Source organism: Fukomys damarensis, unplaced genomic scaffold (genome assembly GCF_012274545.1).
Source record: "Fukomys damarensis isolate Sample0158 unplaced genomic scaffold, DMR_v1.0_HiC HiC_scaffold_1, whole genome shotgun sequence".
Classification (NCBI taxonomy): domain Eukaryota; kingdom Metazoa; phylum Chordata; class Mammalia; order Rodentia; family Bathyergidae; genus Fukomys; species Fukomys damarensis.
The window spans coordinates 59,824,837-59,840,593 of NW_022900913.1; the positions used below are offsets into that span (position 1 = coordinate 59,824,837).

A 15,757-nucleotide genomic window follows, 5' to 3' on the forward strand; every position below is an offset into this window, starting at 1 on the left:
TGTGAATTCCCTTATGAATGTCATCATACTGCATACCAATAAACTCAATTTTAAAAAGGACACAATAAAACTCATAATTCCTTGAGATTTTACCTTCACAGTAGACTGGAAGCATGATACTCTCTGAACTTGTCTGCCCGAATCACAATCCCATACCTAAATTTGTGTTAAGAAATTAATTTCTAAGTAGAATTTTTACATTATAAAGGTAAGACAACTTTTCTAATTAATAATTAACATTTAATTAAACATTTAGTTATAAAATCTTTAAATAAAATATGAAATATTTAGTATTTATACTATCATAAATATTAATTCATATATTGAGTCATCAACTTAGCAGAACAGGCTTACAATCTCAAGTAAGCTTGAGGCAAATTTTACTATCAAACTATTTGAAAATGTCAACAGAATTAGTGGTCTGATGTACTGAATCTTTATAGGTATTAAATATCACACTGTTTCACATTTATTCTCCACAACAGTCTACTACAAACATGGACATAAAGAATACCTACTAAGAACTGTCAAATCTATTATTTCCTGAAAGCTCCCTGTAATGCCACTGGCATGACTTACTACTATTACCCCAATTCAAAGAAACAACAGTATCTTACCTGTGTATGTATCTAAAACAACAGAAAACCTTTCCTAAAATGTCTGCAGTTAGGGTGACTTCAGAGCTTGATGATTCTAATTTTTGAAACTATTTCCTATGGTAAGAAATGTACTTATATCATATCTGACTTTCATATATGTAAGTCTGTATTTATATTAAAAACAGAAAGGAATTTCACAAATTAACCCTATCGTATTTGATGCATTTTCATTATATCCTATTTCATAACTTAGACATATGGATAGCTATATATACATCTATGTATATGTCATAATAAACAAACTAATGGCACACAGAAAGGGCTCCCAGGAATGTTTGCTGGCCTTATATTTATTACACTTTTTTGGGGGGGTACCGGGAATCAAACTCAGGGCCTCACATTTGCCAGGCAGGCACAGTACTGCTAAGCTACATTCCCAGGCCACTTACCACAATTCTAATATTATCTCTCATTCTTTTCAGGTATCATTTGAAAGATGAATGTTCTATGCTGAACAACTTGAGCTCTTAGGGCTATCGTGTGACAGAAAAAATTTTAAATCTACCTTCAGCATTTAAAGAAGCATTTAATTAATAGTGAAGGCCCAAGCAGAATTTAGAGTTCATTTGGGTAAAACAAACTGCCAACTAAGCAACCTAAAATTTTTTTTTAACCAGAAAAGTCATTCAGCAAAGGAAAGGACTCTATACTATCATTTATAGATAAAATTTATACTGCTATTATCCCAGCTACTTATTCTATACTATAACAGTAATTTTAATAAGTGCTTTGAAATACTATCATAGTGTCTTAGGAATGGTCTAATAAAGAAAAAGCATTTTAAATTCTATTTCTGCAGAATTTATACTGGAAAAAAGTTTTATTTCATAAAATAATATTTGCTTCAATGGAGTAGCAGTAAAAATGCTACTCTGGCCTAAACATTAAGCCCTTATTTATGTCATTAATTAATCACATAAAATGTATTAGCTGATGAACTCATTTAAAGTATGGTATTAAGTATATCTTGGTTCTACAGAAGCCTAAGAAATAGCTAGTCTTTTAGGTTCACTTCAAAACTTAACACCATTAATGCTCCAAACTGCTTAAACAGAACTTTCAAGTAAGCAGAGATATTTTTTATTTAAAGCCAATCTGGTGTCTTAAAAACAAATACTGAAAGAACAGAGTTATCCAGAGCACTTGGCTATGAGCTTCACAAATTCAGTTCCTCATAAGGTTATTAAAGGGCTGAACTTAAGTTTAAGAAGATATTTTATGAAGACTGTTGGATAGTGGGTCAGAGATCAGGTTTGTAGCCAGACTGTTAGGCAGTTCTGCCCTACATCAGCTGCACGCATTGGGGAAGTTATTTACCATTCTCTGTGTTCTACTTTCTCATCTGTAAATGATAGTAACTAAAATTACCTCTTTCAAAGGACCATTTTAAGGATCAAATGGGTTAACATATGTAAAACACAACATAGCACACTAAGCCCTTTATAAAACTTGACCATTGCTGTTACATTTAACTTCTTACTAAAATAATGGGGGAAAAGGTAACTTTACTCTGTAAAAGTGTTTTAAACCCCAAATGTCAAAATTAAACACTGAGTAGTGGTAATGTACTTTTTTGCAGACTTAGAAGCTCATGGCTTGGAGCCATTAAGTTGCTTTTGCCATAAGAGAGTTAAAAGCATGAATTATTCTGTAATCCAACTCATCTTTGTTTCCCTAAATTGAAAAGCAAATTGAAATAATACAATAAATATTTTAAGGCCACAGTCCCCCATTTCCTCCATTCTGCACAGCTCGATATAATAGTAACTCTGAAAGAAACAACTTCAGTCATGAGGTTTCCATCAACACAAACCTTAACCTGCTATTTCTAGTCTAATACTTTTCAGGTACCTAATACTTTTAAGAAGTGTCTTATGAAGACTAGAAAAAAATCATTTTTGCTACTACAAGAAGGTTCAGACTAACCCCTAGAGGCTAAAGACTAATAATGTATGTAGGGCCCCTGGGGTCACTGTGGCTGCTTCACTTTCTTCCAGACTTAAGGATATAATAACTGTTCGATCAGCAGAGGCTGTCAAGATGAGCTGATTTTTTTCTTCACAAGATTCCGAGGAAGGAAATACAATAATAGCTGTTATCTTTTGAGAATGTCCACTGAGTTCCAAAAGTTTTTCTCCTGTCTGAAATACCAATAAAAATGTTAGTAGGCTCATCTTTCCAATTTAAACCGTCCTAAATGACAACATTTCAAAATTCATGACTTATAAATTTAAGCAATCAAATAGAATCTAACAAGTGCTAAAAGAATAGCCATAAATCATTTTCACTATTTTTGAACAGAAAATCTAATTTAAAGGGATAGTTTTCTATGATTTTTAAGAATATGCAATAATTATATAAATCAAGCAAAAACCATTAGAAATTTAATCCCTAGGGAAAAACAGGAAATTATTATCTACCTTTTAAGCTGTGGAAGAAAGTAGGTCATCATAAGCACACGTGCACATGTGTATTTTACTGACTGATCTCCACACAGTCAGTCTCCACTCCATCGTCACGTAACACCAGCATCCATTCCCACCCACTCAGGGGCTTCCTGACAACCTCTCACTCATGCACCAAGCAATAAACATACAAAAATAAAATGTAAACAGTATAAACTGCAAATCTTCACCAGGTTGTAGGATTTCATGAATACATAGAAGTACCCTGGCCCTCCACATCCACCAGTTCTGTACCCATGTATGCAACCAACCTCAGATAAAAAAAAAATTTTTTAAACTGTGTCTGCACTGAAAGTGTACGGACTTCTTTTCTTGTCGTATTATTTTAAAATAGTGCAATAAGAATTTACATAGCCTTTACATCTCATTGGGTCATACAAGTAATCTGGAGCTGATTTAAAGTACATACAGTATTTATAGGTTATATGAAAATATTCACTGATTCTGGTGATCCTCTGAGGGTCCTGGGGAGACTGATTGTAAAGAATGGCTTTGGTATGGGAAAAGCCACTGAAAAATGAAGATCTCACAGACTAGATCACAATCCAAAATAAAGGTACAATGAGAATGAAATCCTAAAAGAGAGTCATTTGAGAAACAAAGCATCAGGAGGAAGCCCTGGAGACACTGGAGGCCTTTAATAGTTTTGAAAAAGCATACTTTCTGCAATATCACTAGTCAAATATGAGGAGAATGTTATATGATGCTATTGTACCATGATGAAAGAGCTGTACCTCTCACAAAAATCAACACTTGATCCACTCTGAAAGTCAGTGCATAGTTACTTATGACCTAAATTTTGTTCAGTAAGACTAAAATTTTTATTTTAATAAAATGACATTTGTTTTTCGGGAAAATATCTTAATAAAGATTATCTAGGCAAGCTGGCCCATACCTGTAATCCCAGCACTGTGAGAGGCTGAGGCAAGATGGCAGCAAGTTTGAACTCATCCTAAGCAACCCAGTGAGATCTTGTCTCAATTTTTTTAAAAAAATTTAAAAAGCTGGGTAGCTCAGTGCAAGGCCCTATGCATTTAATCCCAGCCAGACACACACACACACACACACACACACACACACACAGAAATAAATGTGTCCAAGTTGCCCTTTACAGGTATCATTTACCTCAAAAGATAATAACATGCAAGTATCCCTATACAGTACTTAAGAATACTCAACTATGTGTCATATATTTATTACCCAATCCACAAATAATCAATACAGACCTGAGCATTCCATACAATTACAATTCCATCATCACCAGCAGATGCAAATCTGGTTAGAGGAAAACAAGACAAGAAAAAAAAATCACTGCTGACATTTAATTGGTAAGATTAACTAAGAAATATATTTTATCAGTGGTATTATGGCTTACTAACATTAACGAAGACTAAGTTCTTTAAGTTTAGCTCACAAACATTAAATGCCTTCTGAGTTCTGTGCCAGGCACTAAGGATCTAAAGATATATAATATATTTACAGGGTTGCAAAGAATAACCTGCTATGGGGCCAGAGATTTAGCTCAGTGGCACCCCACCTACCTCACAAGCACAAAGTCCTGAGTTTGATTCCCAGTACCAAAAAAAAGAAAATAACCTGCTAGAAATGTTGAAAGATAGATATACAAGGAAGTTACAAATATGACCTTTAAAGTCCTTCCTTGCTTTAAAATTATGTAATTTTTAAGAAATCCCTGATAAATGAAACAAAACCAAGCTGAGAAGCAGCTGATAGTTCAAGGATAGAATGGAATCATGTCCTTAGTTTCATTATTTTTATTACCCTATGAAAGTATTTAAATTCTGTTATCCAAAGTTGAAACCTCTCCTCAGGGTAGACACAGGAAGACACCAGAGCATGGGATGTTGTCTGCAGGTGACTGCTTGGCAAGCCAGGGGATGTGGGCAGGGTCTTGGCAGTGTCTACTGGAGGAGAGTGGGTAGGAAATCAGAAGGGAAGCAGGGCACAAGTCATGGAAACCAGGACAAAGATCTTGGATTTAATTTTGGTAAGATGGCAAGCATCTGGAGAGTCTGAGTAACATGATCTGATTATCTCCTTTGTTCATTTAGTTTTTATGTCTTTCCACATAAACTTGGGTTTGGAAGGCTTGGGGCTTTTTGTTGGTTTTTAGTGAAGAAGCCTGAAAAGCAAAGAGGTAAAGGAAAGTGTTTCATGGCATAAAAAACAGCAGTAATAAACTCTAATTTATCTCTCTTCTTCACCTCCCATTCTCTATGTGTAAAAACAGGAACAATAATCTATGTTCAGTAGAGTAAATTATATCTTTGACACAAACAGTTTCAAGAAATAATTTGTCTAACAGGATTACTCATAACAGTGACTGTATTGCAAGAAAGTCACAGGCACCATTCTTAGGCAGTAACTCAATACAGTGGAATACTATAATTTATAAGTATGTCAAATCATTTATTAAAAATGTAGTGCACAAGTTCGTAAAATGAATTTTGATTTGGAAACAATTCAGAGTCCCCATAATATCACATTCCCTTGAATTCAGGTTTACTTTTTTAATAAGAGCAAGAGAGGTGGTAGTATAGATAGCCAGCTATGAAATGTTTGTCACTGGCCCCTATATCTATTCATAGAATAAATGATATTCTATGAATATCCAGGATATTTAGAAAATCTGTAGTAATTCTTTGTAAGGTGGTTAGTGGGTGTCATACAATCTGGGTTTGCCTTGGATGTGTGCACTCAGATAAACACTGTTGGCTGGATACTTATCACTGAGGAAAGATAGATAATGGAAACACTGGACACAGAAATGACTTTGTTTCCAGGGGGCATCAGTGCATATGGAGTTCACCCCTATGGGAGGGCAGAAGCTCTCATGACTTCAGCCATTAACACCTCCTTAACACTCCAAACCTAGCTTCAAGTCAGATTTCTCATTCTCATTTTCACAGTCCCCCAAATGCTGTCCAGTACTTGGCTCTCACTTCACAACACTCTGATTAGATCTTCTGTTAGAGTAAGAGGCTACTGAGCAAATAGGACACTGATCTAACGGTCAGATGGAGACTCTTCATAATATTTAATACAGTATTATGTATCTTTTAATGGGAACAACCCTAAGACTAATTAGTAAACTAGCTATAAGCCACAGAGAGCTCATTTTAAATTCATGCCTAACATTTATTCTCATTTCAAAACGTAAGAGATAAAAAGATCTGGAGATCAAAAAAATAATTAATAATTTTAAGTTAAAAAATATAATTTCTTGGGCCGGGGATTTAGCTCAGTGGTTCAGTGGCCTGCCTTGCAAGCGCAAGGACCTGAGTTCAATCCCTTCTCCCCCCCAAAAAATATATATATAATTTCTTGTGCTTACTTACATACATTTTTCCGAATCCCAATACTAAACAGTGTCTTGACCATCAAAAGTAGTTGCTGGAAGTAAATCTTTTGTAGTTTATATTTCTGGGCCTACTGATTTCTTTTTATTTATATAGTGATGGCAGGGAGGGCAGGTCTAGGGGTCTTAAGTTTTCTTTGGTACAAAACATCAATTTCTATTGATTCTTTAAACTCATAATTGCTTTTCTTCCATTTAGAAAGCTGCAGGTATAAAATGCACACTTATTTCTAATCCAAATATTTAACTCTCTCACTCTTGTTTCATGTGTGGATCTCACAATGAGAGATGACTGAAATGTTATGAGTTTAGAAATGAGATACAAAGTATCTCACCTGAAACTTTAATTCAGTCAGTAGAAAACAAAAGTTAAATCTAAATAATGCTTGATGGCAATGCATGAAATTATAGTCAATTTTTTATTACTCAGAGGTCAATTATCCAGTTGGCCAGACTATTCAGGCCTTTCAATTCTCCTATATATTCTATTGCTGCCTTTTTACTTTTTAATCAGTTCAGTATTTATTGCTACCTCTTCTAAAAAGAAAACATAAAGCTTTAAAATTCAGGCCAGTGTAACTTTGCTACATACTGGTATCAAAAAATAACAAAGAAAAGGCTAGGGGAGCATTCAAGTATTTCAATTACCTATCCTACTATGAGGGATAGCTAGAAATTATCCACAATATATTAGCTTATCTAAAACCAAATCCTAAGAAGTCAATCATGTGCTCCAATCATCTCCAAGCCAGAAGTGAAAATTCAACCCAAGAATTCCTATAAGATATACTGCAACTGCTACAAGGCACAAACTATAAAAAATGAATAATTAAAATGTCAGTAAGATTTCAGCTATAAATGCCATAATATTTTTATATAGAATCCAAAAATATAAACTTAGGTATAAGATTTTGAGAGAAATAGTTCTCTACTGATTAGCACCAAAATATATTTAGCGCAATTCCAGGCTAGAATTAGAAAAATGTCAACATGAATTAACATGGAGTTCTTGCCTTGAGATCTCACAATTGAACAATTACTTAGAAATGTACTATATTTCAACAAATCTAAGGCATCACCAATTGTAAAACTCTCTTGTTATTTTATGTACCATTAATGAAAAATGCTACCAATTATAACTAAAGGACACCAATTATCTGATGCGTCCAAATTCTGGAGATGTTAAAATGAGGGAAAAAATGCTTCTTAGAATCAATAAAATATAGTAATTATCATACTTACTGATTTTTACAAATTTTTACTTTCTAGTCTAACAAATATCCATCTCTGATAGGTTTAAAGTGCTAAAGAAACACTTGTTGAATGAATGAATAAGCAAATTTTAAGTGTTACAAGTGTCTATGAAATACATTAATGGCATTAATGTAACCTCCTCATCTCCTTTTGTTGTTATTAATGTATGAATAAATGTTAGGAGAAAAATAGGAAAAAATTTTAAGCTCAGAATCCTATTTTTAAGTTTTCTTAACTTGAAACCATGTTTTTAAAAATGCTCAACTATACAATTAAATGACTAAGCCAAAATTACATACATGAAAGACAAGTTTAACAAGATGAAGCAGTTTAATGAAGACCTGTAACAGACCTTCTAGAATGTTTCATCCTCCCCTTCACTATGAGAATTAAATTAAACCAATAATTCACTCATTTGTTAAAAAATTATTAAACAAATTATATATGTGATTTTTCCTAGAAAAAGATCAATAATAGATGGTTCTTGCCTTTATATTACTATAAGCTACAGTATGAGTCCATGGAGAATTCTTTCAATTTACTTAAACCATTCCCAGTAAAAACTTGCACTCAACATCTCAGAAAAAGTATTCTCACTGTTGACAACTGTGCTGTCAAAGCACAACACAGTTTCACAATAATTGATCTAAAATGAGTTTCACAAATAATTTCTGGGTCTACTGCATGCATAAATGCCCATTTAGTAGTTCTTACTTATGTGAAGCCATTTTGACCAACTCAAAGGTCCTGCTTATCCAAATATAATCTTAAAGCACATAGTAAAAAGCATTGCCCATATTCTTGAACATAAATTTGACTCTATTCAATACCAACATAACTATAAATAACTGGAAAAATCAAAATAGAACATAATCATGGAAGTATAGAAAGTCTCAGTGGTTAACCTGCTACCTAATCTGTAAATATTTCTAAGCATGATTAAATAAATATGGTATTTTTACAATAAAGATGAAAATGCTACAACTCAGGAAAACAGGCAAAACTGAAAACTAACAATTTTTACTTAAAATGATTTCTGTTTTTATGCTAAAACTACTAGAAGCAAACTATAGAAGTATGCAAACAGAGACAAGAGAAGTTGAAGGGACCTTTTCAGGAGTCATACGTGACAATGCCAGATTCTTTTATGAGGTCTTCTTGAACCTAAACTTTTTTCCTTGATGAAGAAATATGTTATTATGTGGGCAAGGAATACAGCTTAGTATACAGTACCTGCATGGCATGAGCAAAGTCTTGAGCTGGATCCCCAGCACCACAGAAAAAAGCAAAATATATTAACACAAACCTAACATCTAAAAGTATAAGATCTAGTCTTGTTCACAAATAGAATGAAAGTGAGAGAACTCCACAGATCTCAGGGAAACTTGCAAAAGTAAAAATCTCTGGTAGGTCTTCCCTTCCTTCAAATCACAAATAAAAAGCTAAAGGGCACATCAAATTACAGTATCAGAATCCCACCACCCCTAAAAAAATCCCTGTGACTCCTATCAGGAGGAATCTCCATTTCCCTGAGCTGGAGTCTCTCTGTAGGAACAAATCTAGCCCTCTCTGCCCCACTTGTGTAAGTGAGAGAAAGAACTGCATGTACTCAGCTCAGCCTCTCCTGGGTTTTCTCTGAGAATCTGTGAACAGAGAGGGAACACTCTGGGCTGTTATGATTTTGGAGGAAAGCCTATGTCTGAGTGTGAGGCTTCCAAGTGTCTGTCCACTTGCACCAGAGGTTCAGTAAGTCTACCTAATTCAGGATGGAGCTTAATAAGGAATCCACTGTGGTTGTAACCAAAGCTTTTTATCAGTCATTTCTTTTTTCAGTTATTATTTTATTGAGCTGATATGTCCATCTATGTGATTCCTGCATCAGTTCCCAATCAATTCTGTCCTCAAAGGGAATGGGGCTCTTTCTCCACTGAACACTTAAGACACTCACATTTTTTTTAAATTTCATATTGAAACATAGCTTTTAAATTAGTATTTTAATTTCCTCTATTTTAAATATGGTTTGTAAACTTCATAGGCATAATATAAACATACAAAAAATGGAGAAGACAATGTAATGATAATCCACATGTGCTCCCCACCTGCTTGAATAACTGTCAGCTGATAGTAAAAAATGTTTCATCTGCAACCCATATGATCTCTCCACATCAGAGCCACTGAATTTCACTTCATCAATAAACATCTCAGCACACAATTATTAGCATTGTAGCTACTAGAATTCATGTAAAAAGGATTCTGCTTATGCTTTGTGTGTGCTGCTAGAATCTGAACCCAGGACCTCAAACATGCAAGGCAAGCACTCTACCACTAAGCTACATCCCCAGCTCTGCTTATACCTTTATCTTGATACAAGTATCTTAATATTTCTGAAAATTACATTAACATTTTAACTCACTGAAAAGCTATCAATCAATGTCATACTTACCAGTTGCTTAAACAGCTGACCAAAGATATAACCCACATGAGTGTATTTATGCAGTTTAAAAAGTGAATATCCCAACTTCCGACTGTGAAAGTATGGCAGACCCAAAGGTATGCCTTGCAGATCCCCTTGCGAGAGAGGACTTTCTGCCAGCTGTGAGGACTGTACCTATTCGACTGCTTCCAGCTGTTGACTTCAGCTTTCCGAACAAAGTCACACTCTCAGCTGGTACCCAGTCACTGCCGGTTAAGCAAGACAAAGAAGTCAGGGGCACATTCTTGTTGGATGACCCTCAACAAATGACTAGATAAGGTGGCTGTATAAACCTCTAATTATTTCTATCAAGAGCAGAACTCCTATAAGAAGCAATCCTTCCTCCATTTCATAGCTCTGGGGAGCTAACAGAGACCTTCACAGCTGCATCAAAATCTGAGACAGCTCGTCCATCCAATCCTGCTTCCTCTCTTTTCCTTTCTTAGGAATTTCTAATACACCTTTTGAACATTTAACTCCAATTTAGAAAGTGGAACCCAGGAATTAGGAAGACCTAAGGCATCTTAACTACTGAGCTCTAGTCCTTGAAGGTAAATGAGAAAGAATATTCTTAGTTTGGGAAAATCTTAAAGATGGAGCATATTGTTTGTGGTTAGTGGATCATCAAACTGTACTGCATTTATTTATTCCTTTGCGCACATACAGCTTCACTAGCTATCCTAGAGACACATTTTCTTCTGCATTCTGGCACTTCATGGGTCATCTGATTCTTTTCCAGTCATGAGCACCATCCTATATAACCTTGTCTGTTTCCTGGAGGAGCAAGGAATGGTCAAATGAGCAACAGAGAAAGCTATTCTTAAAATGTGTTATGAACTCAGCTTAGTTTAATGTGTCAAATGCTAGAGTATTACATACAATTTTAGCAGAGTCCATTTTTTGGAAGACTCTTGCTGAGGCTTAGCCTTCTTTAGTGATCTCCCAATCAATATGACCCTCACTTCATGTTCAAGAAATACTAAAGAAGAAAAGAAAAGGCAGCTGTCTGTTAGGTTATACAGGATTTATTTGGTATCTTCAAAAACCAATCTGAGAAAATTTTCCACTCACTGATTTTAGCTGAGCCACCAAGAAAACAAGAAAATCCTTCTGCAAAATTTTCAATAAGATGATATTATCTAAAGACCTGAAGCGTGAAACCTGGATTACAACAGCTGACCGAAAAAATAGAATGTAATGTCTACAAAACTAAATAAAAACATTAAAAGTATAATGATATAAAATTTATTTAAAAACTAGAAAGGTATTTTTGTAACTTGATAATGGATTAATGATGATATACATAATGCAAAAGATAAGTCTAAACTATCTCAACTATTAAAAGTAAAAATACTCTATCAGTATGCACAGTTAGTGTGTTACTTTAAAAATTTTAGAGCAAAAACACTCTCTTTTTAGTTGTCTTAAGATTATAGTTTGTAGATTTTTTTTGTCTCCATTTTATGTTTTATGTCCAAGAATGATTCTTTCAGTTCTTATTTTACTACAGAATTGAATTTTTAAAGCAAATCATGGATTCAAAGTTCTACAAGTCTGTAACTGAAAAATTTCCCAATTATATGTAAATTTTGATACAGTAATGAGTTGAATACAAATAATTAAATGTGATTCATGAAATTACATCATCACTGTACTGCAAAAGCCAAAAGACAGTGTTTTTTATCTATTCTAGATATTTAAATTCATTGAGGTAGAGAGCACACCTTGTCACAGATTATTCCCCCTTCACAACAGGACCTAGTTACTCCTCCTATCAAGAAGTAGAATTCATCCACCTACTCAGTGAATCTATGTCTGTTCCTGACTACCTCTGGCCAATGAAATGGCAACAAACGGCTTGGTCTTCTGCAAGTATTAGAACTCCAAAATCATATACGAATAAGCACCTGAGAAATCACACAAAGGCGAAGGTAGTCTTCCCAGTTGAGGCCACTATGAACTAGTCAGCCCCACCCAACCAAAGATATACAAGTGAACTTATGCATGACACGCTGATCCTGACTTGCAAATAAAGGATGCAGCTGAGCCCAGCTTAAACTGTCATCCTGCAGAATAACAGGCTAAATAGATGATGGCTGTTTTATTTTTAAAACCCTAAGTTCAAGGTGATACCTGGCTGTGCAGTAGATACTTTATATACTCATCTACAGTTTTTTTTTAATATTTATGGACTATCTGTGGGAAAAACGGATCATCTCTGTTGGCACTTGTTCAGTGATAGTTATTCTACAGGTTGGCCTTTTCTCCTGACTATGCGCTAAGATTAGCCGAAAGGACGTGTAACACAGAACAGCAATGAACATGTAACCTTAACAATCTATATGAAATTTAAGACTGAAGCTGGAAAACTATATTCCTTAACTGTCCCAGAGAAAATGATTTTAGGATTCCTTAAGGCCTGCATATTAATGATTGTAACGAAATGATTTGGATATTTTTATTTTTTGTCGTTGTTGCTGTTGTTTTTTGTTGGGTTTTGTTTGTTTGTTTGTTTGTACAGGAGATTGAACTTGGGACCTTGCGCTTGTGAGGCAGGCGGCAGAACCACTGAGCTAAATCTTTGGCCCAATTTGGATATTTTTAATCTAGCAACTTACTAAACTTAAATATGTTACCAAAAAAATCTTTAGCAATCCAAAATCTTATCTTTGCAGAAATGTTTAGTGTACCACAGAAATGACCACTTAAATAAATAAATGGAGTGTCACAACGGACATAGCAAACTAAATATTATCAAATAAGCTTGAAGATTATCGTACTATGTTTAACATGCTGTGATTTGTTTGGCTGCACAACAGGCTACTAATATATAATATCACATGAGAGATCATATGATATGCATTATATATGATAGGAGATAAATCTTTTCAAGAAAAAGTTGAGAAACAGAGTGATTAATTACTTTGTTGGCTTTTGTCCCTGGTTCCTACAAGGGAGCCTCTAACTCAGTGATGGAGAACTGTTTAGAGACAAGAGTGCCAAACTGCAACCCAAAACCCATTTACTGCAAAGTACCAACACTGCAATTAAACCAGAATACATAGGGTTTACACAAAACAACTTATATATTAATATATTTTGTCTAAAAAGAAAAGCACACCAAACATGAGTGCCATAGATTCGCCACTACTGCTCTAACCCCTGGAACTTCCTAAGTGATAGTGTCTTCATTATTCATTGTGGATCCCTCCCTCGGACCACACCCAAGTTTATACTAACAGATGACTCACTGTGGGCACCTAGGTAATTTGAGAAGGAGAGCTGGCCAAGCTGGAAAGATGAACTATGGGATTGGAGGGTTTGGGCTTTGTGGTACGGTCACAGGATAACAGACTGAGCTCCCAACCTCCCAGGTCTAGGATGACAGAGGAGGGATTTAAGAATGAGTTCAAATTCTATAGCCAGGGGTTCACACAACCATGCCTACACCTAGAGGCCCCAGTACAAACTCTGGACCCCCAAGAGGCAACTGACTGATGTAAAGAGAGGGCAAAGAACCCTAGAGACATGGAGGCTTTTGTGCAAGACCCTCCTAGAACTCAACTTACTCATCTCTTTATCTAGCTGGCCCTGATAAGTGTCCTTTATAATGTAAGTGTAATCATAAGTACAGTGCTTTCCTGAGTTCAGTGAGTTATTCCAGTGAATCATCAAATGTGAGAGGCAGGGGGAACTTGTCACTAGCTAGTCACAAGTGTGAGTGGCCCAGGAACCCAAATTATGGCTAGAGTGAAGGGAGTCTATGGTGGAGGACTACGCCCTCTATCTGAGGAATCTGATCCAACTAAGCAAAGAGTTAGAACTGCACAGCACATCACAAAAGCACCATGCCAAAGACAAAAGAGAGAGAAAACAAAGCCAGCAGAGAGCAGAAGTACTAGTCAGAATTATGAAAAGTCACAACAGCTATCACTCCCCAGAGTCAAAAAAGAAACAAAAAAAAGGTGGCAAAGGCAATGGAGAAAACTCACTCAACAACTGCTGGCTACATGTAAGACACTGTGCTAGGCACTAATATAGTGGTAAACAAGGATCACAGCCCTCACTCATGAAGGTTACATTCAACAAGGGAAGAGGAATCTTAAACATTTTGGCATCACTTATGTTGTAGCTGAACAAGAGTATAATGACAGATCTATACTGTAGATTAGTAACAAGTAATAGTAACATCCCTAAGACCTTTTCATTTCCACCTCTATCTGCAAATGTATTAAAGTTAATAGTATACACATTACCAAAGTAGTACAGAATTATGTAAATTTTAAAGGGGTTTCATCAGTAACAAAAAAAAAAAAACACTTAATTTTACCCACTGTAGCACATCTTTAGTACACAGTTTAAACATTTACCATATTCATTTCCCAAATTCAAGTTCACTCTAATACACAATTACAACTCCCACCCAAATTTTAAAGTAGTTTGCTTCTTCCAAACTAATAATACTCTTTCTAACTTGTAAAACAAATATTATACACAAATCTCTAGATGTGACATGCTAGGCAAGCAAAAAGTTTTTTAGATACGTTTCATCAAGTTGCAGAGGTCAAATTCAGTTTCTACTAAAGGTTACATCTTTTAAAATTGGTTGAGTTTCTCCAATTACTATGATCAGATTTTAAATTTTTAGAAACAATGGGTTCTGAAGTTGTTTTGAATATAAAATTCCCTAAAAACTCTTTCTAAACAGTCATGAGTTAGACAACTAGTGTCTCTTACCTGTAGCCATCTAGCTGTACCAGAAACCGCACAATATCATGGTGTGCTTTCAGCACAAGCAGTTCTGTGTAAGGGTTCCGGGACTGCTCTTCACCTATTGTCTGTAATGGAGATTTCTTGTAATGGAGCAGGGGACAAGAGAGACAGGGATAACATGATATACAACTACATATTTAAGAATACAAGATTTCAAAAGCCACAAGACTTGTATGTTCTAGTACCAGGTATCAGTTCCCCTAATATTAATTGAATAATTGCCAATTCTATATAAAACATTTATCTTACCGTGAATTCACAAATTTTAGTACTTTCAAGTCACAATAAATTTACAAAAAGATTGATTTTATTTTATATAGATTTAATCTCCATAAATCTGACCTTAAAATTAATGGGCCAACCCAACTCAGTTATTTTTTTTTTTTTTATTGAGTTTATTGGTACATTTAGGGATACAGTACAGTTACATTCATTGTTGGGATCATGTACCTTTACATGGCAAGTCTTGATTCTCATTTTTTTCCCCTTACCTCTGCCCTCCCTTCACCCCCTCCTCCCCTCCCCATCTACAAACACTTTATTTTCATCTTTTCATTCTCTCACATTTTTTTCTTTTCCCTTTTTGTTCTTCCCCTACGTATCACACCTTCCCTACACCTTTAGCTCCTTTCCTCCCATTTCTAAATGTCAGTAATCTTATTAGAATCTTATGCATTGTTGCAGAATATTCACACCAGGGAAACTATTTGGTATTTACACATGTGGGACTTATTTATTTCACTTAGGAGTATAT

At 35.0% G+C, this 15,757-nt stretch overlaps 1 protein-coding gene across 1 annotated transcript in view; it reads right to left on the minus strand.

The window, feature by feature from the left end:
* Positions 1-15,757, minus strand: part of Wdr41 (WD repeat domain 41) — a 37,893-nt gene that overhangs the window by 21,451 nt on the left and 685 nt on the right. Inside the window, exons 2-5 of the mRNA XM_033762911.1 lie at positions 14,968-15,132; positions 4,351-4,399; positions 2,669-2,800; positions 94-156 (exon numbers count right to left, since the gene is read on the minus strand). Of these exons, the coding sequence (XP_033618802.1) occupies positions 94-156; positions 2,669-2,800; positions 4,351-4,399; positions 14,968-15,132 (409 nt within the window). The remainder of the gene's footprint in view (positions 1-93; positions 157-2,668; positions 2,801-4,350; positions 4,400-14,967; positions 15,133-15,757) is intronic.